The sequence below is a fragment of the Pseudorasbora parva genome, chromosome 3, assembly GCF_024679245.1.
Source record: "Pseudorasbora parva isolate DD20220531a chromosome 3, ASM2467924v1, whole genome shotgun sequence".
Taxonomy (NCBI): Eukaryota; Metazoa; Chordata; class Actinopteri; order Cypriniformes; family Gobionidae; genus Pseudorasbora; species Pseudorasbora parva.
In genome coordinates this window covers 28,445,472-28,470,762 of record NC_090174.1, presented here as the reverse complement: position 1 = coordinate 28,470,762, position 25,291 = coordinate 28,445,472, and the positions used below count along the sequence as shown (strand labels likewise).

At 36.0% G+C, this 25,291-nt stretch overlaps 1 protein-coding gene and 1 long non-coding RNA gene across 2 annotated transcripts; both read left to right on the top strand.

Annotated features, from left to right (window-relative positions):
* The first annotated feature begins 2,496 nt into the window (after positions 1–2,496).
* On the top strand, positions 2,497–21,038 carry tars1 (threonyl-tRNA synthetase 1). The gene is made up of 19 exons (XM_067438286.1): positions 2,497–2,687; positions 2,996–3,061; positions 3,376–3,566; positions 5,584–5,707; positions 6,731–6,852; positions 7,525–7,642; positions 7,761–7,825; positions 8,803–8,881; positions 9,015–9,161; positions 10,390–10,488; positions 10,781–10,947; positions 11,102–11,264; positions 13,513–13,650; positions 14,310–14,387; positions 14,471–14,571; positions 14,775–14,879; positions 14,965–15,037; positions 15,479–15,593; positions 20,544–21,038. Exons 1-19 carry the CDS (start codon positions 2,631–2,633, stop codon positions 20,690–20,692), a joined length of 2,157 nt encoding a protein of 718 aa, XP_067294387.1. The 5' UTR covers positions 2,497–2,630; the 3' UTR covers positions 20,693–21,038.
* Positions 21,039–21,695: 657 nt separating this feature from the next.
* Positions 21,696–23,485, top strand: LOC137070825 (uncharacterized). Its single transcript, XR_010904351.1, has 2 exons — positions 21,696–22,068; positions 22,549–23,485. It is a non-coding gene; the product is annotated as an uncharacterized lncRNA (long non-coding RNA).
* Positions 23,486–25,291: the final 1,806 nt, after the last annotated feature.

Below are 25,291 nucleotides of genomic sequence, written 5' to 3'. Positions count from 1 at the left end.
AGCGGAAAAGAGCCCTAATACTAAAGCGTATTCTGAAAGCTTGTAAAGCTAGATTTAAAATGACTGTGTTATTATCAGCAATACGGACATAGACCGTGAGATGGCTAAGATGAATGCGCGCCATCAGAATGCAAAATACTTTTAAAAGGATACCATCCTCAGCTTCTCAACTTCTGCATGTTTTCTGGCTCTGTGTCCTGCAATAGAAATGAGCATAAAATTAGGGTCAACAAATTTTTGATTGAATTCCATTGGACCACAGTGTTCCTAAACATGTGTTCATGTAACTTTATTTGAAAAGTAGAGGATGGCCATAACTTTAAACGGTTAGTTCACCCAAAAATTACAATTAGACCATGATTTACTCACCCTCAAGTCATCATATCTCTACAGTGTTATGTCTTCAAAATGCACTTTCTGGACCATGAAATTGCAAGATATCTAATAGAGACCCTCAGGTCATTATGATACTAGACTCATATTCTTAAACTAGTGTAAGAGCATGAAACCTGACCTAACTTTCACCTCACTTCCTTACAGTTATATGCAGTTTAATGGGCTTACTGGATGCTATGCATCTAAAGTAAAGCTGTTTTTCTCTTCCTGAACTCTAAACAAAAGAAACCCCAGCAAAATGGGCTTTTAGGCTTGTTGCTTTCAGTACAAATCAGTCTTCTGCGCTGTCTTTGTTTTGGTTATCTTGGTTCGTGCTTCAAAAATGCATGAAAGGTGGACGTGACAAACGTCCTTAAAAACAACTTTTAAAATTTAAGGAGCATAAAATTTTAAGAGTTGAAAAAATATACAGCTCTGCATTCAAGCAAGTTCACAGATGACATGGTTTCATGATTTCCAACCATTGCACCAAAAGTGCAACTGCAAGAGTCCACGGGGCTTATTTACACTGCATTCAAAGTCCAAAACACCCTTGAGTTTTATAGGCTTTGTATGGGCATGCTTAACAATTAGCTTTTCTAAATGAATATGTAAATCCTCCTCAATGGAGTATGAAGCAAATTTACATGCCCTGCTATTACACAGCGATAACACTGACACTGGAGCTCTGAAGAGCATGTGAATAAATAAATAATATAGGGAGTTTTAAAGTACTGTGTTGCTGTTGGCTTGAGTTGATGCCCATATTTCCCCCCCACTACTAGTCAATAGCTATCATCAACTGTCTGGTTAAAAAAATATATATATTTGTTGTATTCACCAGAATAAATAAACTCAAATACAGATTTGGAACAACTTGAGGGTGAGTAAATGATGAACACTATCAGTTTCGAGTGAACCATCCCTTTAACTTTAGAGAAAAATAAAAATTCAAGTATTTTAGCCCATACACTGTGCAGTAAGTTTATTTTAAGATGGTGGTCATATTTTAGATGCTTTTACTATTGTAATAACAGTAAATTGTGCATTACAAATAACTAACCCTATAAGGCAAACCCCAACCTTATAGTAAGTTGTTGTTGTCTAATTACATTGTAGCAAATCACCTTAAAATAAAGTGTTTCAGTAAATCATGATCCCCAAAACATCTTTGATTGATTGAACTTTATTAACCACCAACCAATAAAAGCAATCATTCTCACAAAAGATACTTAACAGTAGGCTACTTTATTACATTCAATGTTCTAACAGCCACTGATATTAATGAGTCTTTGTAAATGCCAATCATTTTTTAGACGTATGGGGACCTTATTCCAGATGGAAGCATTACAAATGCTGACTAAAGTAGCTGTATGGAATCGGATAACCCTTGCTGCTCTTATATTGACATCCTATTTATTCTCTGGCGTACCATTATGTTTCAGCTGTTCTCACCATCCTGTGCATGAACTTATAAAAAATCATCTCAACATTGCTTTTATATACTATTTACCAATAAGAAACTTCCTTCGCGTTGCATTCTAAAAAATAATGACCCCTCTTTAGTTCCACAAACACCTCTAGCTACTCCCCCTATGATAAAATACACTTTCCAGCAAGGGCTTTCAGTTAAAAGAGCTTTGACTTGCCTATGATGCTAGCTTGGAGTTAGAAAGCTAAGTTAGAGGAAAATAATGTCTTATATCCAACAGGTTTGCTATAAATACACAATGTTAATAAATGTGTTTTGTATAAGTAGCCTCTAAGGTGCTGTTTGTTATCACTATAAAACGATGTTACTATAAATATGTGCGCTTCTTTTTTCCGACCACTAGATACCACTAGAGCGCATTGCTTATTGTGTTTGAGAAGACAATCAGTTTTTTGCTGCAGAAATCTTCGTGTTGTTATTATTATTATTATAAAATTACGCATTATATAGCAATTAGCAATCGAATGGCAGATGTATGTGTAGTAAAATGCAGCCTTACCATTTATATGATACCGTTCGCGTTGCATCATCTTCCTGCGACAGAACTGGAATGTTCTGCCTGGTGATTGGTTTATATTCACGTCAATCACAGTAAGTCACCAATCACGAAGGACGTCTCAAACGTATCATAATGTTGCATCAGCATTGGTTTCCCTGCAATATCCGGGAAACGTGTATGCCGGTGTCCTGAATAAGGACTGTACTGAACTGTAAATTGTTGGATTGTGTTACTTGTTCGTGCTTGTGATATTTTCGTCTAATTATGGCGGATGAGAGCGTTACCGAACAGATGAAGGATCTGAAAATGGACGAGAAGAAGGTATCAGATATACACGCAGTTAGCTGACTACGTCCTCTCTCTGGAGACACAGCATTGGTGTCAAAACTCAGAATCCCCTATTTTATAGTTTTGTGGGTCATTGGGTGCAAGTTTCTCTCGTTATTTGTTTGACTGCTTTGCAATATAGATGATTTAATTTGGTTATTTAAAGTTTTGATGTCAGGTATGGTTTCTGTATCACTTTACAGTGGGTGGAGTGACACGTTTGAACTCGTTTGTTTATGAACATGAACAATGAATTGACAGGTGACAGTAATAACCACTGATCCTCACACCCTTTTTTTCAGAATAGCAAAGATGGAGGAAAGAAGAAGAACAAAAATGCTGGTGGAGAAGCAGGTGGCAAGGCTGAGGTTGGTCCTTGTATTACCAGATTGCAACTCTTGCATATTCCCATTACCCAACACTGCCAACATCACTCCAGTTGTTCCAGAGTGGACTTTAATTATCTTCATAACTTAATGAATGTATTTAAAAGCATGTTACTTGTATTATAAAGCAAACATTATGTACAGTATCTAGAAAATATTTGGCATATGTGCATTTAAATATGCAACCTTTTTGTTTGCTTCATAAATTCAAACGCAATTTCTTGCAGTTTGTTAAATTGTGACAACAGACAGCGTGTGTAATGATAATACGAGCTTTGTCTTTCTCTTCTCTATAGTTGAGTCCTCCACCACAGTACATCGATGAACGTCTGTCTATATATAACCAGCTGAAGGCAGAACACGATTCTCTGCTTGCTGAGAAAGCAGCAAAAGACAGCAAACCCATCAAGATCATGCTGCCCGATGGAACATTGATAGATGGGGAGTCCTGGAAGACCACACCGTACCAGGTTGCCTGTGGCATCAGGTTAGTAACTAAACTATTCTAAACAAGTTGATCTGTTTCATATAAACTGTTAAAAATAAACAAGGCAAGGCAGGTGATCTTTTTTATTTTCTCGTTTTGTAAAGAGTGTCATTACAAGGTAATAAAAAAACAAACAAAAAAATGTGTCAAAGAAAACAAAGGAAACAGGCCCTTGAAATTCTGCTGGCTAAACATCAGAAGAAATAGGGTTTAATTTGGTGTACAAAGTATCCTATATTGATGCATTTGTAACCAACGGGATCTGCAGTTTTCAGTTTTAAGTGTTAATAAGTAAGCTAAGATGATTTCCAACATGCATGTTTTGTAGGGGTGTAACGAGACACTGGTGTCGATATATATCACAATACTGAACTCACAATACGTTATGTATCCCGATATTTTAAGCCAAAAAAAAAGCTTTTTTATTTTTTTTTACATTTTATTATTATTAAACTAATATTATTGTTGTTATTTGTGCATTATTATTTTTGTATTATTATTATTATTATTATTAGGACCCACAAATATTCCCCCATTGCATCATTATACATTATATTCAACATTATATATTTAGTCATATATATTATACAGGTCTATATATATATATATAGCACTTCAGATGATCAATGCAATCCGTCACAGTTCTAATCGCAAGAAAGCTCGTCAGTTTAACCACTGCTCTCAAATTGTAATGTTTAGCTCATCCAAGAATTGTATTCTGCATTTACTCACTCTTGTGTTGTTTCCTTGCAACACGCATTCATTTGAACGTCCGTGTTAGTATGTGCGTCGCTGTTAATTGATTCATCATAAACCATCGTTCGTGTCTCCAGAAGACTGATTTGCATTAGACACTGGGTAAGTTATTTTTATGATGTCTTAATGACATTTTTTTTGGATCTTTTAATGTTTGAGAGGAATAATGGACTTTAAATGGACGAGGGACAGAAATCCCTCAGGTTTCATAAAGGATATCTTCATTTGTGTTTGGAAGTTAAATGAAAAATGACATGATGGTTAGCGTACATTTATAAATTTGTGTTTAGGTGAGTTATACCTTATATAAATAGGCCTACTACAGCAAGTTGAGCCTTTAATAAAACAACTCTATATTGCGAATCATAACGTTTCCATCAACGATACATACCGTCACATTTTTATATCGCGATACATCGTTTAACGATATATCGTTACACCCCTAATGTTTTGTTTATGTATTCAGTTCCCACATCTATTGAATCCTTTGTTTGTGTTTTATAAAGTGTTTTGCCCTACATAAGACACTAAAACTTTTTAAACTGTTGCCTGTTGGAATTGCTGCAAAGATACTTAATAGTGTCTAGAAATTAGCATGATCAGTAAATGTATTACAAAAAAGTGTCCTGACCTCGTACGGGGAATGTTTTCTCTATCCTCGCAATGTTCTCACCTTTTTACCCCTCACCTGTTTGCATTCCTGCAGTTAGCAATGGCACAGATTTTTAAACTTGACTTGATGTTTATTTTTGTATTATTATATATATATATATTTATATTCATATACTTATAAACACAGCAGGCTTCATGGTGCAATCAATGCTTTGCTTTGTTTGTTTGAGCGATTCCTAATAACAATATTGACCGAGAGAATGACATGTATTTGGGTTATATTTATGCTTTTAGAAGGTGCTGTTATCCAAAGCATCTTACAATAGAGGAACATAAGCAATTTGTCATATTGATAACCATATTCATAGTATACAATGGCAGCCTTTTTCGAAAGCTAGACGGGTAACAATGTGAGCAGAAATGAAATGCAAAGAACTACATCATGTCATATTGTTATTTACAAATTGTTATTTTCAAAAAATGCTCATCTATTGAAATAGCTTGCTACACCTTAAAGTTTTTGTTAGTCTCAGTGAAAGGCACTAAAATTGTGTTTTCTTGGTTAAATGCTTGTTTGCTTTGTGCTTCCAACTCATGTAATAACTTATTTAATCACAATGTATAACATTTATGTGTTTTTATTTAACAGCCAAGGCCTTGCTGATAATACTGTGATATCTAAAGTGAACAATGGGGTGTGGGATCTGGACAGGCCCTTAGAGGGAGACTGCAGTCTAGTGTTTCTCAAATTTGATGATGAAGAAGCACAAGCAGTAAGTGGAGTCCATTCTACAAATTTGCATTTGCATTATTAACCCTTTCAGATGTAAGGTTAAAATATTCTGGCTTACACCCATAGCGTGAGTTTTTAAGGCAACCAATATTTTAGAGTGTATTAACCTATTATTATTATTATTATTATTATTATAATAAACCTTTATAATGTTCAAGTTAGCTGATCTGTAATGTGCCATGTTAGTTTGCAGAGTAGTCAGTTCAAAGAATTGTATCTGTCATATTTTTACAAAACGTTAATTCATCCACTTCTCCTGAAATACATGAAAGTAAGTGGCCAGTGAAGAGGGAGAAGAATAGAGTAAAACACTGAACGTTCTAATCATACCGGCGTGATCGTACACGTCAAAGTGTTAATTTCCTATTCATATTAAGGTCCTATTATGTGTTTTTTACATGGTCAACTTTCTGTACTGTATATTGTTACAGTTTGAGCATGGAAAAATGTCTGCATAATTGGAAAGCACTAAGTTCCCTCCAAAGGGAGTTATTCTCTATATTAGAAAAAAAAAAAAATCTAATCTCCTTGAAATGCTTCAATTTTAGTCTTCAGTTTTCTTTCAGGTACATACACATCAAAAATATTACTTATTTAAATTTCTGCATAAGGCCTGGTTACGTTGAATTAGTGGTGTGTTGAAAAAGTTATGGTTATGCAACAGGCTTGCAGCAGCTGACCAATCACAACACACTGGTCTGACCAATCGGAGAAGACAATGTTGTACTTTTCAGAAGAAGGGGCTTAAAAGAGACTACTAAATAGTGTCATTGACTGACTGGGAAGAGAGGTGCTGCAACAATGTTAAATATGTGAACAATAGTGTGAACATTCTAGCATCAAAATCTTTGTAAATGAACGCTTGCCTGCAGTAGCAGTGACAACACCACAAATGTACACCATAGTGGTGCATTTATAGACATTATTCATATTGTAAATTATTTATTAGGTAAATTAATACAAGGCATGTTATTTCAGAAAACAAATGTGTTCTCTTTTTTAGGTTTATTGGCACTCCAGTGCCCACATTATGGGAGAGGCCATGGAGAGAGTCTATGGAGGCTGTCTTTGTTACGGGCCACCCATTGAGAATGGCTTTTACTATGATATGTTTCTTGAAACTGAGTAAGTCAAACATATTCTCTCTTTTTTTGGTTATTTTTTATTATATTAATTTGGGTTGTTCATCAAAAGAACCGTAGTATTAGAGTAAACTACAGGTGTCGAATTAATATACCTCTCATGACTGCTTATCCATGCTAATGCAAGTCATAGTTATGCTCATTTACTGTCTATTATTTAAAACTGTCATTCGGAGCATGAAAGTCACATTAATTCATCTGTGGTTAGAAATTATGCCAAGCAGCTGTTCAAGAAATAATATAATTTTATTTGTATTTCTTTCAACAATTACTTGACCTTTTATTTGACCAGGACCAGTGCAGTGGCTTTAGATAAGCAGGAAGGAGGGTAATAAGTGCTGTAATTTTCTTGCTGAAAGGCAATTTATGCAAATGTTATTCATTTCGATAATATCACTGTCAAGCTCTGCCTTGTTTGTTAGTGTGGCTCTGTCAGGTCCAGAACAGGTAGTTTTCTGAAAAAGCATTGCTTTGTCATACAAGATGACTGCTGGTAGAAAAAGTTTCTTTAGTTGGTGACAACTGTGAGATGTTTGGTTATTCTTTGCACTCTAGTTTTTATTTAAGAAGGGCTTATGTTTTTATAATGAAACCTGTGCACCTTTGTGTACTTAACTTTCTTTGTCCTCTCCTTCCCTTGTCTGTCGGTTCTCAGAGGTGTATCAAGTAATGATTTCCCCTGCTTGGAGAACTTGTGTAAGAAGATCATCAAAGAGAAGCAGCCCTTTGAGAGGCTGGAGGTAAAGAAGGAGACTCTATTGGAGATGTTCAAGGTAAGCACTTCCTTTCTAAAAGAGAGAAATATAAGCTCATGCCATGAATAAACCCTTAACACCCTTTACCTCGTTGTTCAGACCAGTAAAATGAAATCTTCTTCGCTTGTTCTTCTAGTACAACAAGTTCAAGTGCAGGATCCTGAATGAAAAGGTTACCACCCCAACAACTACAGTTTACAGGTCAGATTTTTGGTTGCAAAAACATACCTTTGCAGTGTGTTTTGTATTATTATTATTTTGCGTTTTCTTACATTGATGTTCAAAAGTGTTTGGTTTGAAAGATTTATTTTATTTTTGTAAAGAAATTAATACTTTAATTCAACAATGACGCATTAAATTGATGAAAATGTCATTAAATACTTTTACATTGTTTCAAAAGATTCCTGTTTCAAATAAATGCTGTTCTTTTTAACGTTTTATTAATTAAAATCCCGAGGAGAAAAATGATCATGGTTTCCACAAAAACTGTTTTCAATATGAGTAATAATAAGAAATATTTCTTGAGCAGCTAATCATCATAATACGATGATTTCTGAATGATCATGTGATACTGAAGACTGGAATAATGATGCTAAATTCATCTTTGCCATCACATGAATAAATTAATATATATTATAATTAGGGCTGCACAATATATTGTTTTTAGCATCGATATTGCGATGCACACGACATGAGTCACATTGCTGGATGTGTGATGTCAAGTATAGGGATCGTATCTGATCCATGGTCTGTATGGACAAGATCGCATGTAAATGCCGAATTCATTGTGCGCACCGAAAACACAGATTTTGACTTTCTTGATTTTTCTTTTGAGCTTAAATGGACATGTAAATTACATACACTACATTACCCTAATAAACACGGTTGTGTTGTAAAACAATTGAGAAAGCAAACGGATGCATGTCATTTATATTAGGTCTGTGTATTGAGTATATCGAAGAAAAACAAAATATCTTGGTTAAATAAATAATTGGTTTAAATTGTAATAATATTACAGTTTTATTCTATTTTTATCAAATAAATGCAGCCTCGTGAGCATATGAGACTTCTTTCAAAAACATTTGAATAATGTATTGTCCCCAGACTTTTGAATGATAGTCTATACAGTATTGTTCGTTATACCTTAGTTTATTTAGATGTCTATTTTGCTTTTGTAGGTGTGGGCCTTTGATTGATCTGTGCAGAGGTCCTCATGTAAGACATACAGGAAAGATCAAGGCCTTAAAGATCCACAAGGTGCACAATTCAGTCCTTTTCTTATTTGTTTCAATAACAGTCTGTATATTCTCTATGTCCTGATCTGTGTATTAGGCATATTGTAAAGCAGGATGTATATAATCCCAAATAACATATATGATATACATCACAGAATTCCTCTACATACTGGGAGGGCAAAGCTGATATGGAGAGCCTGCAAAGGATCTATGGCATCTCTTTCCCTGATCCCAAGATGCTGAAAGAATGGGAGAAATTCCAGGAAGAAGCCAAGAACAGGGATCATCGCAAGCTGGGACGGGTATGAGTAGATGTATAAAAATGTATGAACAATGAAAGGGTATATGAACACAGGATCAAAAAACCCATTGCTCATCTGAAATATGCAGTGGATTTTTAAAATAAACAGACAGAGGTACTGTTTACAGATAAGCCAAATATATACATAAAATATGCAGCACATCACAAAAATATTTTTTTATTCAAGCCATGGCCATACAAAATGCTGTGTCAGTGGTAATCCCCTCACATGGATTATGTAAATAATGCTTTATTTAAACACTTGGGTGACAGGAATTAAATATACTAATGGTGCACAATACTGGCTCATACATACAAAACTCTTAATCAAAAAGTCTTTCTTACACTAGCGTTAAATGTTTTGGGTCGTTGGATTTTTTTTTAATTGTATTTAATAACGTTGCATTTATTTGATTAAACACAGTCATTTTTAATTCTTGTAGAATTTAAACATATTTTTTTGACAAAATTTTTGTGACGACAGAGCGGAATTTTCAGCAGCACATTTTGATCCTTAAGAAATCATTCTAATTTGCTGCTCCAGTAAGATTTCTTATTATTATCAATGTTGAAAACAGTTTCAGGATTCATTCTTTATTGAATAGACAGTTCAAAAGGACAGCATTTATTGGAAATAGAAATCTTTTCTAAGATTATAAATGTTTTTACTGTCCCTTTTGATCAATTGAATGCATCCTTGCTAAATAAAAATATGAATTTAATAAATTGACCCCTTAACTTTTGAACAGTAGTGTATTTAAATCATAAATCCAGTAGTAATATATATGCTTATCCTTACTTCAAGTGAATAGCAGTGGTCAAATAAATATAAAAACAAAAGCTCCTCACAATGGAGGACACATGGACGCCTTGGTGTTCTAATGATTTGTGCAGACCGGCCACCCCCCTCATTTGATGTGTAGGGAGTCTCACTGGGGTGACTGAAGACAGGTCTGATAGTTGGGCTGGGTGGTGAGCAGGGACTGTGCCCATAAAGAAGGCAGATGTCTGTCTCCTTAATGTGCCATCTGTTCATGGGCATGCTGATGGGTGCAAAGGGAGCACTTTGTCACAACAAAAGCTAGAGCGTAATCAGCCATTTGTCCTATTTTTTTTTTTTTGTCTCTTTCTCGTTTGAACTTTATTCTGTATTAGATTTCTGACCCGTTTCATAATTGTTTCTTTAACCTTTAATGTTGTACACACTCTCTTGCTTTTTGTCTTTATAGGAGCAAGACTTGTTTTTCTTCCATGACCTGAGCCCGGGTAGCTGTTTCTTTCTCCCTAAAGGAGCCTACCTCTATAACACGCTGATCGAGTTTATTAGGGTGAGTTCCCCAATTTCAAATTCACAGTTCATTCTGTTACTACAGAACTGATATCATCCATTTAAAAAAATTACAATAGCCAACAAAACAAGGGTGTGATGTGGGGCTGGGTTTGCAGAGGTCTATTAGGATATGCTAAATTGCATTTTATGGATGTTATGGTTCAGTAGACCATGTAATGGATAGGTTGGTCTACTTCAAGGACCCCGGTAATGATTGTGGGCAAACCACTTGAATATTTATGTATTTTTACAAGCCGTTTTGTTGTACTGTGGTATTTGTTATCATGTAGAGTGAATACAGAAAGAGGGGATTCCAGGAAGTGGTCACTCCGAACATCTACAACAGCAAACTGTGGCAAACCTCAGGACACTGGCAGCACTACAGCGAAAACATGTTCTCTTTTGAGGTGGAGAAGGAGATCTTTGCTCTCAAGCCCATGAACTGCCCTGGACACTGGTACACAATATTTACTTAAGCAGTTTTTGAAGTATTTGTTAATCATAACAGGCATTGTCACAATGATAACATGACATTATGACATCCCTCAATGCAAAAAGCTTAGCAAGGAAAATCTTTTTTTCTTTATGTAAAATATTTCCTTGTTTTCCAGTCTGATGTTTGACCACCGGCCACGTTCATGGAGGGAGCTGCCTCTGCGTCTGGCTGACTTTGGGGTCTTGCACCGCAATGAGCTATCTGGAGCTCTGACTGGCCTGACAAGAGTCAGACGCTTCCAACAAGATGATGCCCACATCTTCTGCTCTATGGACCAGGCATGTTACATGAGCGATATGGCTGGAGGCAGCCACAGCCTTACTGATATAGATACGACAAGTGTGATATTGCATGCTTTTATACAACAGTTTGATGGCACAAGTGTGAAAATATATAAGAAAGAACTGAATGTCTTTAACAACAACTCTGTTGTGTGGGACTATTTGTTCCGACACGAATTCAAATCTCAAGTTGACAGTTTAAAGGAAGTGTATGTAAGATTGTGGCCAAATATGGTACTGCAATCACTTTCAAATGACTGCAGAGTGGTGTATCCCCCTCCCCCCGGATGCCAAATCACTACTGACTTTGTGATTGGTAGATAGGTGGAGGGTGGAGCTTCAGGCCAAAACATCAACATCAGTTAAGGGCTGGAACAACAAGTTTTAATTTGCAACAACAATATCCTGGCCAAACTACTGTTGTCAGTGGTACAAGTACTTGAAATTAACATGATTTCTTAATGTCTAGTGACATTTCAGGGCCATTTTTTGATTAATTGAAATACATTTCTTACATACAATTCCTTTAACTGTTGTCTCCATAACTAATCCATAACTAATTCTAAAACGTCACTTTAGAAATGGTAACGAAGGTTATCTGAGTTGCTTCATTAAAGCTTATTGAATTATGTAGACTATTGTGAGATAGACTAAACGGGTATATTACCTGCATTTGATAGTCCTGTAGCAGTTATTCTTTAGGTCAGTGCATTTTATTCATAATAAAAAATCTGTTTAAATGTCTACCAGTCCCTTTCATTAAAGGGTTAGTTCACCCAAAAATGAAATTGATGTCATTAATGACTCACCCTAATGTTGTTCCACACCTGTAAGACCTCCGTTCATCTTTGGAACACAGTTAAAGATATTTTATATTTAGTCTGACAGCGTATCTAAGTGTATACACACTACTGTCCATGTCCAGAAAGGGAGTAAAATCATCATCAAAGTAGTCCATATGTGACATCAGTTAGTTAGTTAGAATCTCTTGAAGCATCGAAAATACATTTTGGTCCAAAAATCGCCAATGCCATGTGATTTCAGCAGTTAGGCAGTTTGACACGCGATCCGAATCATCAATCAATCCGCTGATTCATGACCGTTTGAATCTTTATTTGAGGTTTGAAAACAAACATGGAAGAGAAGACAATGCTGAATAAAGTCGTAGTTTTTGCTATTTTTGGACCAAAATGTATTTCCGATGCTTCAAGAGATTCTAATTAACTAACTGATGTCACATATGGACTACTTTGATGATGTTTTTATTCCCTTTCTGGACATGGACAGTATAGTGTGCATACACTTAGATACGCTGTCAGACTAAATATAAAATATCTTACACTGTGTCTGAAGATGAACGAAATTATTTGTGTGAGTCATTAATTACATAAATTTCATTTTTGGGTGAACTAACCCTTTAAAAAAGTATTTTTTTTCAACTCACCCATAAAGACTTTTAAAAAGTCTTTGCTGCCATCTCCAGGCATTGTAATGTAACTTTCACTAAAGTCGAAATCACAATCACAACCCTTTTTCATTACCAAATATGGCAAATTCTTTATATAAAATATAATTTATTGATCAGTATTTCAATGAACAATTGAATGGAGGGAGCTAATTATACTTTTACAATAATAGCCATTGTAAAAGTATAATTAGTTTGTACAGTAGGAGAGAAACAAGCAAATAATTCAGTCAAAAGTACAATAGCAGAGCTCCAGTTTGTATTGGATCTACTCCAGGATTTAAGTCAAATATTTTTTTAAAAAGTTTAAAACTTAAACTTGCCTTTTGAACCAGTTGTAGATTTATAAGACCAAAGATTACCAGTTTGATATTGCCAAAACAAATTCATGTTTGACCACTATCTACATGAGTTCTCAGAGGACTGGCCGAGATAAAGCTGTTCTCGGCGGGAACATGAGTGAACATGAACTGTTGTATAATTTTGAATGCACAATTCTTTTTTCTGACTTTATAGTTTCAGGTTTCCCTTACCTAATCCATAATTTCTATTGTGAATATAAATATATCTGGTTTAGCTCTTCATGAGTGATCTGTCAAATTATTTTAAGAATCCTTAATTAGTCATCACAAATATCTTGAAGAAGAGCCATGGGAAATTATTGGTCTAAAGGTCTGGGAGCCATGCATTGTTCTGTGTGTTAAAGGACTGTTTGGTTCATAAGCACATTAATACTTTTTGTTTCTCCTCATCTTACCTCCTTACTTTTACCCTTATCAGATTGAGTCTGAGATAAAGGGTTGTCTCAACTTCCTGCGTACAGTGTATGATGTGTTTGGCTTCACCTTCAAATTGAACCTCTCCACCAGGCCAGAGAAATTCCTAGGAGAACCTGAAGTGTGGGATCAAGCTGAGAAGGTACATGAAACCTACCAAAAACTCAAAAGAAATCAATGTGAATGTACTATACTATTGTTCTTAAGTTTAGTGTTATATTATTATTTCATCTTTTCACCATAATTACTGCAGTCTTTATTTTTACATGAATCTTTGGAAATAATTTAATATTGATTTGATGCTCAAGTCAAACTATTATTATTATTATTATTATTATTATTGGCAGTCTTAAACTATTCTACTATAATATAGTTATAAACTATACAATATTATTTAATATTTTTGTGGAAAATGTGATCTTTTTTTTCAGGATTCTTTGATGAACAGAAAGTTCAAAACAGAATTTGTTCAAAATAGAAATCTTTTGTAATATTATGTATTTTACTGTCGCATTTAATATATTTAAATCATCTTGAATAAAATCATCTTTAAAAAAAGTCCTACTGACGCCATACTTTTGAACCATTGTGTATATAATATGAATAAAATATAAATTTCTCTTTAAAAAAAATATATAGTTTATATAATTTATAATATAAATATATAATTTTACCACTCTCATACCATCTTAATTTGTAATTTTTTTTCTGCTAGTGTTTAATACAGTTAATCTCGTATGACATGCATAAGTCGCACATATATCTACTTTGACTTCATTAAGCACTTGTTAATTGTTTTAGCAACTGGAGAACAGCCTGAATGACTTCGGAGAGAAATGGGTTCTGAATCCTGGTGATGGAGCTTTCTACGGACCAAAGGTACACACAGATAAATAAAGCAAAAAATACAAACTCTTAAAAAATGACTTTACCCTCAACACAAGTATTTTTCTGTTATTCAGATTGATATTCAGATAAAGGATGCCATCGGCAGGTATCACCAATGTGCCACCATTCAGCTGGACTTCCAGTTGCCTATTCGTTTCAATCTCACTTTTGTAAGGTATGTTCAAGAAAACACAAATGTTCGCCTGTATGTAATAAGGAAAATTTAAAACATGAGTATATCCTGAGTCCTCATTTTTGTTCTTGTACAACAGTGACATTTTGTGGTTACATTTGATTACTACACTCCTGCATTTCACTTCATGATTGTCAGCTGTCTAATTCGCTGATCCTGTAAAACCAAATCCTATCTGTCTTTAGCCATGATGGTGATGACAAGAAGAGACCTGTGATCATCCACCGAGCAATCCTGGGCTCAGTGGAGCGCATGATCGCCATCCTGACTGAAAACTATGGGGGAAAATGGTATAATTAATGAAGAGACTTTAATATGATGAAGTTTAGTCTCTCATGTGCTTATAACAAATTGTCCTGCTTTGGTGTCCCACAGGCCACTGTGGCTGTCCCCACGTCAGGTGATGGTAGTGCCTGTAGGACCCACTTGTGATGAGTACGCTCAGAGAGTAAGTTCTGCTCATAATTTATGATACATTAGTATCTGTTAGCTCTGATAATTTGGTGCTTAAGAAATATTTTATGTTGTCAATGCTGAAAACAGTTGTGGTGAACCATGATTATTGTTTTCAGGATTCTTTTATCAATAGAAAGTGCAAAAGAACTGCATTTTCTTTGAATAAAGTGAATATAAGTGTCTTTACAGTCACATTTGATCGATTTGAAAACAACTTTGCTGAATAAAAGTATAAATGTATTTTTTTTAATTCCCACTGACCCTATACTTTTTAATTAATGCCCATACTGTACTAATGTCTTACGCTATGCAAAATAAATCATTGCAAATCTTTTCTGCTTATAATTTACAATTCAATGTTATCGGTTAGCTCAGATTTTAGAATAAACTACCAGGTCATAATTAGAATTATAAAAGCCCATGTCAATTTCAGGTACAGCAGGAGTTCCACAAGGTAGGGCTGATGACGGATGTGGACCTGGACCCAGGCTGCACACTGAACAAGAAAATCAGAAATGCACAGTTAGCGCAGTACAATTTCATTTTAGGTGAGTGATCCAACACAACCTTAACATTAGACAATGGTTTTATTTTGATAGACATGATAAAAAATCATCACTTGTTCTTGTTTACTAAAGACAATTATGTATATTATGTTTTTGCCAATATTTCTCATTTATATTTGATGCCAAAATACCTGTGCATTTCATAAACCAAAAATATCCCAAGCACACCATGATTCTTAGTGATTTAAAGTGCACCTATTATGCTTTTTTGGCTTTTATCTTTTGTGTAGTGTATAATATAGTTGTTTGTGAATGTAAAAAAGTCTGCAAAGTTTCAAAGTGCACAAAAAAGGAGTGACTCCCAAAAGATCTGATTTTGAACTGTGAAAGTAATCCCAGTCTTACTTCTAGCACTAACCTATGTACCGTAAATCCTCTAATATAGGACCGGGCCTTTATTTTACTCAAGTGCATCGTGGTCCAGGCCTTTATTGGAAGGAGGCCAGAATTAGAGGCAGGCCTCAATTTCTATTTGAGCAAATTAAACTACCAATAGAATGAATAAAAATGAGATTTTGCGTCTATTTCAATCTATAAAATACTAGGTTAATTTATTGAAAACTTACAGTTACCATAACATTATGGTATGCATACAGAACATTTAACAGCAAATACTGGTAATTCAGGCTAAATTCCAGTGTAGAAATATGGTAACAAATACGTAGCAAACATAGGCTACCAGAAGTGCATTGTAAACACTTAACCATACACTGTGATAATTAGGTTATTGATTCATAACAAAAGGCAACAGACACCTTACCGCTCTAAAGTTTTACCATTCTTGTCTCGTTTGCTTTGAAGTAAAAAAAAAATTCTGTTTAATCCTCGTCCTCTTCAGTTTCCTCCTCTTCATCTCTCCCTGTAAACTCCTCCTCACTCGTGCAGCCTCTACAACAAGTTCATTATTGTACAGCTCCTCTTCGTCCTCCTCATGTTCCGCTACACGTCTGTTCTCATCCTCGCGCAGGAAAAGTCTTAACGTTACTTGGTGGATGGGTTCTCTCCCACGTCAATGTGATTTTTTTTAAAGTCCTTTTTATGGAATTTTGCATCGCTGCTGTTTCTCTATCACACAACTGCAAATTACAGGCTAAGTGAAAAGGTAAACACACTTCATGAAGTCACAGGCGCAAGCCGCGTCACATACATGAGACAGCCTATTGCCTGAACACAGCTGTCAATCAAACATCATGCAAAAAATAAATAAATAGACTGTACAAAATTATTTTTATTTATTCCAGTATTTGAGACGTTATAATAATTTTGTAATTATGTTAAAATAATTTAAACAACTGTTAATTAACAAATATTATTATATTTGTTTAATAAACTGAGGGGGCCTGTCATCATAGTGGGCGGGCCTGATGGCCGTGATGTTGAGGCCTGCCCAGAAAACGTTGGTTCTAATAATAGCCCTGGCCTCTATTAGAGACCGGCCTTTATTTACCTCCGGTGACAGCGAGACCGGCCAATGTTGGAGACCCGGCCGCTAATGGAATACAGGCCAATATTAGAGGATTTACGGTAGGTTTGTAACAAATTTGTATAATTCCTGTCTATAGTCTTCATTGAGTGGTGCAGGGAGGACATTTTATCATCACCCTGGCTTCCTTGACCAATCCCCAATATGATCATTCCATTGGCTTCTGTATTGGCAGAAAATAAGACAAAAGCTTTTAATTCTTACATGTCTCTTGATAATCTTCAAAAATGGGCACAATGGTTACGTATTTTGAAGCCTAAATACAATTGGCAGAAGTCAAAGCTAAATGTAGGCTATAAGCATACTACACTACGGTCTCATGACTTCAACATCACCCTGACTAAGCTTCCAACAGTATTTGTTTAAAAACATCTTTTCTAAAAACATACTTTGTACTGTATGTACAGTATATGCATATAAACATATACAATGGGGCAAAAAAGCATTTAGTTAGCCACCAACTGTGCAAGTTCTCCCACTCAAAGAGATGAGAGGCTTTGTCATTTTCATCATAGGCACACTTAAACTATGAGAGACAGAATAAGAAAAGAAATCCAGAAAATCACATTGTCTGATTTTTTAAAGAATTTATTTACAAATTATGGTGGAAAATAAGTATTTGGTCACCTAAAAAAAGGAAGATTTCTGGCTCTCACAGTCCTGATTAATGGCATCTATATTAACGGCACCTGTTTGAACTTGTTTCAATCTAAAAGACACCTGTCCACAACCTCAAACAGTCAGACTCCAAACTCCACTTTTTATTAAGACCAAAGAGCTGTCAAAGGATGCCAGAAACAAAATTGTAGACCTGCACCAGGCTGGGAAGACTGTATCTGCAGTAGGTGAGCAGCTTGGTGTGAATAAATCAAGTGTGGGAGTTATTATAAATTATTAGAAAATGGAAGACATACAAGACCACTGATAATCTCCCTCCATCTGGTGTTCCATTCAAGATCTCACCCCGTGGGGTCAAAATCATTACCAGAACACTGTGCAAAAATCCCAAAACCACACGGGGGGACCTAGTGAATGACCTGCAGAGAGCTGGGACCAAAGTAACATTGGCTACCATCAGTAATGCACTTCGCTGCCAGGGACATAAATCCTGCAATGCCAGACGTGTGCCCCTGCTTAAGCCAGTACATGTCCAGGCCTGTCTAAAGTTTGCTAGAGATCGTTTGGATGATCCAGAAGAGGATCGGGAGAATGTTATATGGTCAGATGAAACCAAAATAGAACTTTTTGGTAAAAACTCAACTTGTCGTGTTTGGAGGAAAAAAGGAAAGAATGAATGGGGGTATGTATCGTGAGATTTTGAGTAAAACCCTCCTTCCATCGGCAAGGGCATTTATGATGAAACATGGCTGGGTCTTTCAGCATGACAATGATCCAAAAAACACTGCCCGGGCTACGAAGGAATGGTTTTGTAAGAAGCATTTCAAGGTCCTGGAGTGGCCTAGATCTCAACCCCATAGAAAACCTTTAGGGGGAGTTGAAAATCCATGTTGCCCAGCAACAGCCCTAAAACATCATTGCTATAGATTTCATGGAGGAATCTGCAAAAACCTTGTGACAACTTACAGAAAACATTTGACCTCTGTCATTGCCAACAAAGGGCATAACAAAGTATTGAGATTAACTTTTGTTATTGACCAAATACTTATTTTCCACCATAATTTGCAAATACATTTTAAAAAAATCTGAATGTGATATATTATTTTATTTTTATTTTTATTTTGTCTCATTGTGTCTCTCATAGTTGAAGTGTACCTATCTCATTGGCCTCTCATATTTTTAAGTGGGAGAACTTTGGGACACACCAAATTGACTGTGTGTTGTTGCTTTGCATCGCCTGCATCGGGGATAAAAAAGCACCTGAACTAGAGTGCGGATCGGGCCGCAGTTTTCTGTCCGAGCCTGGCCTGTGTCCGACAGTGCAGTAACCGAACCCGACCCGAGCCCGACAGGCATTAAGATATTTAAACTGAAACATGGGATCTATTTACATAATCTATCCATCAAAGTTTAGGCTAATCGAGGTTTTATGCAGAAAAAGGATTGCATCATCAACTTTGGATGGCTTCAAGGCTGTCGTCCTCTTCTCGATGGTCTTGCCAGCAGCGCTGTAGTTGCGCTCGTTGCTACTGCTGCTGGCTGGAATGACAAGGATGGGCAATATGCACGCACGTGTTGCGTGTTGTTGTCACAGCTACATACACAAATTTCCGCACACAGGGAGACGGATGTTAGGGTAATATTTTACATTTATTTTAATCACAAAAACAAACCATTGCATCAAGTTAAACAGGCCCATTGGCTACTTGCTTAAGCCGTTTTAAATTTAAAAGGTTCAATGCCTTATTGAGCTGATGTGACCGAGCCCGACCCGAACCCGAACGTCATTTCTAAGTGTCTGTCCGAACCCGGCCCGTCAGGTACCGCCGGGACCCGTTGGTCTCGGGTCGGGTGTCCATCCTCTAACCTGAACATCAAAAGAACTACAGTCCACTTTCAACTAGCACACACATTCTGCATTTCAGTGAAAAAGAGGTAACTGTGTAACTGTAACTGTCTATATTCATCATTCAAAAAGGGAAAACAAATGTAAGACTGCAGGTACAGTATACAAACCATAATCAAAGCTGTGTTTTGAAAATCAATTACGCTGATCATGTTCTTAATTCCACGCCGCTCATATGTTATTATGAAAATATTTGTGCAGTGTTGCTCAGGTAAGATGACGTAAAATTAGAACGGTCTTCGGTCTGTTAAGTTTTGACTGACTTGCTCGCTTTCATCACTTTTGCTCTTATTCTCGTGCACCGACTCATTTGCTAAGCTGAACAGCCAATCAGAGTTCTCTATCTCACCGACACCAATTGTACATTGAATCGGCATTGAATACAAAAAGAGTCCACATGCTGAACACTCCGAATAACGCAAAAACAAAACAAAACAAAAAACAACCTTACATTGGCTTGGTGTGTCTCTGTCTTTAAACACTGCTGTAGTCCAGCTAAGGCCTGGACGAGTTCAGTTTTTGTTGTTGGCAAAATGCAGTTTTCTGCATGGCAAAAGCATATCACCATCAAGTGCCACATATGACAGAAACTGGGCCATCTGACCTAGAGCAGAGTAGGCTCTAGAAAATGAGTTTGGAAAGAGATGAATCCATGATTGAACCATTTCAGAGACTGCAAAAAAGAGATGACGATACACTGTGTATTGTGAGAAAATTAAAGTGTTTTTGACCTCGGATGCATCTAAACCAATTGTAGTAGACCTAAAAAAAAAACTAAATTAGGAGCCTTTAAAATAGCATAAAAGGGGCACTTTAAATTGAAATTGCATTTGCTTTTATTTCCCTGATATTTTAATTGATAAAATAAAGTGTAAAGTTGCCATGAATTTGTTGTGATTCTAACTTCTGCTTTATGCGATGACAGTGGTGGGTGAGAAGGAGAAGAGCAGTGACACTGTGAACGTTAGGACTCGTGACAACAAGGTGCACGGAGAGAGGAGTCTGACGGACTGCATGGAGCGCCTCAAGGAGCTGAAGGCTTCAAGAACCCGAAACGCAGAGGAGGAATTCTGAACTCCCTAAACCTCCTGCCAAACCTTTCTTAATGTCATATACTCAGATGCCATTGGCCAACACTGCTGCTCTTCTGTATAAATGATCCATAACGTCTGATCTATGTGGGTCAGGGGCTCGGTTTAAAAAAAAATCGGGGACAATATTTTAAAACAAATCAGTCAATTGTATGAAAGTCTGTAATTCTGATCTGCCAATAGTTTTCCAAAATATCCTGGTAATGTTCATTCATCAGATCTATTGTTATAGGAAATGGACGTTTCTGTCAATAAATATGAATGGGTAAATGACAATAATGTCTGAAAGAGGTCTATGTTGCATATTAAATAAAATGGTGTCTTTCAAATCTTTTGTGTCTCACTGTTGCTATAACGACCTTAAATACATGACGAAGGCTGTTAAATATTTCCTATCTAATTTAAATAGTGATAACACACAATAGAAACTTTCACTTTCACTTGCATATCATTTAGGGGAAATCGCGTGAGTGCAGATCGTGCTAACCGGATAAACACGAGTAGCTAACGTTATATATTAATAAAACGGTGTATTTTTCGCACATAGGCTATAGTTTCTTTTTATTTAGTAGAGGATCGGTTTTCCCCTCCCGTCCTTCCGCAGCCGGCTGATCGAGACAGCTGATTGTCTGGTCATGTTTACTCACAAATAGACTTTTTTTGCTCGCGTTCAGTCAAAAATAGTTCTGTTGTTTCACAGACATTATATTTAACGTCCACTTATAAACGGAACACGGCGCTGCTTTAAACGAAAAAGGGATTAATTTTTTAACGATAAAGGATCTTTCTCAAAAGGTAAGTCAAAATCACGTTATGTGTATAGAACGACCGACAGGATCTATTAATACTATTTAGCTGCTTAGTTAGCACCAGACGATATTGTATAATGTATAGCCTTAGGCTAGCCTAACGTTAGCCTTAAATCTGACCTAACGTTATAGGCTATCGAGAAGCACGTTACATAACTCAGGTATGCAAGTTAACGTTACTATTTTAAAATTCAGATTTTCTAATTTAAAAATGAGTGTTTTTATAGGACACATAATCAATCAAATTTTATTTGTAACAGTTTCTTTTCTCCTTATTTGCAAACTTTTTTTTATTTTATTTTATTTCACTTTCATTTTGATGCACATAGACCACTTAAACCTTGTGCAAGCTTTCTAAAATAAATATGACTTGTCTGGTTAAGCTGTTGTGCGTTTACGGCGATTTGTCTCAATTCTTTCAATTTTAGCGTTAAAAAATTAGTTTGGAAAATTAGTTTGCAATCATAAATTGAGATTATTTACAGGGTTCAGCTCTGCGATGGAGTTTACAGACGAGGAGAAAATATGGCTGGAAAGAGTGTCCGCTGCAGTAAGGATTTTCTCTTCTCTTCTCTTCTCTTCTCTTCTCTTCTCTTCTCTTCTCTTCTCTTCTCTTCTCTTCTCTTCTCTTCTCTTCTCTTCTCTTCTCTTCTCTTCCTCGTCTTGTTGTGGTTTTAATAGTATTCTTCAAAATTAAGTACTCAAAATTAAGTGAGTTTTTGCTTAAAATAAGATTAATAATCTGCCAATGGGGTAAGAAAAGTAATCTTAATTCAAACAGAAAACAAGATTATTTTGCTTATTGTATGCAAAAGCTTGCTTAATTTTGAGTTTTTCAAAACAAGAACTTTTACTTAGTAGTCTAGTAAATGCTTTAATGTAAGAATTTTAAGATGGACTTAAAACAAGACAAAAATACTAAGGAGGAAAAGTCACAATTTTGCACAATTTTTAATTGTGCCATGTGATGGCAGTATAGCACTATCGGTTTAAAGTAACAGTTCATCATGTCCTATATCTCATTATTTAGATACCTGAAGGAAATGAACTTACTCCAAAGGAGAAGCAATTCTGGGAGATGGCAAAGCCAGAGACTGAATTTCAGGCCCAACTATTCCAGGCTATGGCCTCTATACGATTCGGACTGAATGATCTAACAAGCTCAACCATAGCATTGAAAAACCCTGTCCATCAGAGAAGCAGTGTCTCCTCACAATGTGGATGATCACCATGGCACAAAGAGAATGAACAGTTTACTTTTTCTTTTTGGTTATGTAACTGAATAATCAGAATAAAATAAAAGTATATAATCGTCTACACATGGCTAATGGTGAAGACAAGTAGCTTAACTTTGTAATTAGTAGCAAGATTTTTCTTTGGGATATGCACCTTCTGTTGGTGGGTGTCAGGTTTAGTTTATACTACCAGATAATGTGACAATGTTATGTTTTATTGACCTCAAAACTCCATAAAACTCATGGAAGCACAACGATGCTTCGCTATGCTATGTAAAGGTATGCCAACATTTGAGAAAATGAGGCTATTGCTGCAGGTTTCACCCACCGTTAGAGTTGTGTTGTTGTTGTTTTATTACATCATGAGAAACCAAGTAATCAAATGTTTTTTAATAAAATATCACTGGTGCTTTTTCATGTAGCATACTTGCTAAAGCTTTTGAAAAGCTGTTTGCTGTATGCTTTGCTTTTATCATGCTTGCAGGGATGATGACATCTCTACCTCAGTCTAATCTAAATACAACCACAAACAGAACAATACATTATGTCTTGTACTCATATTTCATTTTATAAACATGTATTTAATTAGAGCAGATATTTGGACAAAATTATTTTCAGATATTTGCAATGTTGTTTATTTACAGTACTACCCATGGTCCAAACCTTATGAAATGTCCACCTTTTTAAATGTTTTTAATGTATTTTTTTGAATGAATAAACACATGAAAATGATTCAACTGAGTGTATTCTTAGCCTTTATTTTATTCAGTGATCTGTTAGATTGTCAAAGTTGAAATGCTCAGCTGCTTGTGTACAGAGAGTTAGGGTAGCTAAGTCGCTATAACATGTCCCCAAAGGTATACAGTAACAAAGTACATTTACAGTATGTACTTTACTTATTATTTTATGATTTAAATTCACTTGAAAGACAAATATCAAACTTTTTACTCTACTGCATTTCTATTAAGGTCCTCAAAATGGAAGATAGTTCCTCAGCTCAGTGTGCACCAATGGCCATACTTAGAAAGTACGTATCAGTTTTCTGAAACGTTTAAAGATTTGTTTCATTAGCATACACTTGATGCATGTCTCATACAATGTTCAAAAATGTAAATGTCTGGGAAAAAAGAGAAGAGCAGACATATGGATAAATCTGAAAAAGTATGATTAACCTACTAGAAAAATTGCTTCCGGTTTTTTAAAGAAAGTTGCTCTCAGATGCCAGAGCATGAGTAATGCTCTCTTTCGCATTTTTTCGCAATTGAACTGACCAATACAAGTCAAGTCAACTTCATTTATAGCCCTTTTCACAGCACAGATTGCCTCAAATCAGCTTTACAGTGATAATAGAAAAAAATATTTAGTTTTAGAAGAAAAGCTAAAGTAAGTTTTTGATTGAGCAATTGATTCTTAATAAAGTGCGTCATTCCCTGGATTATCTTTTATGATGGTTGTCTCTTGTTTGTCCCGAACAGTTAAACTGGCCAACTTTCTTCAGAAAAATCCTCCAGGCCCTGAAATTCTTTCGTTTTCCAGCATCTTTTGGATATTTGAACCCTCCTCAGCAGTGACTGTATGACACTGAGATCAATCTTTTCACTTTGAGGACAACTGAGGGACACAAAGACGACTATTAAAAAAGGTTCAAACAGTCACTGACGCTCCAGAAGGCAAACACGATGGTTTTGGGATGTGTAGCCATTCATAATTTCGTTTTTCAGTTTGACAAGGGCTTAATTAAGACATCTATACACACAGGTCCTTCTAAAAAATTAGCATATTGTGATAAAGTTCATTATTTTCCATAATGTAATGATAAAAATTAAAATTTCATATATTTAGATTCATTGCACACCAACTGAAATATTTCAGGTCTTTTATTGTTTTAATACTGATGATTTTGGCATACAGCTCATGAAAAAGAATTTGCATATTTCATCCGACCAATAAAAGAAGTGTTTTTAATACAAAAAAAAGTCAACCTTCAAATAGTTATGTTCAGTTATGCACTCAATACTTGGTGGGGAATCCTTTTGCAGAAATGACTCAATGCAGCGTGCGATCAGCCTGTGGCACTGCTGAGGTGTTCTGGAGGCCCAGGATGCTTCGATAGCGGCCTTAAGCTCATCCAGAGTGTTGGGTCTTGCGTCTCTCAACTTTCTCTTCACAATATCCCACAGATTCTCTATGGGGTTCAGGTCAGGAGAGTTGGCAGGCCAATTGAGCACAGTAATACCATGGTCAGTAAACCATTTACTAGTGGTTTTGGCACTGTGAGCAGGTGCCAGGTCGTGCTGAAAAACCAAATCTTCATCTCCATAAAGCTTTTCAGCAGATGGAAGCATGAAGTGCTCCAAAATCTCCTGATAGCTAGCTGCATTGACCCTGCCCTTAATAAAACACAGTAGACCAACACCAGCAGCTGACATGGCACCCCAGACCATCACTGACTGTGGGTACTTGACACTAGACTTCAGGCATTTTGGCATTTCCTTCTCCCCAGTCTTCCTCCAGACTCTGGCACCTTGATTTCCGAAT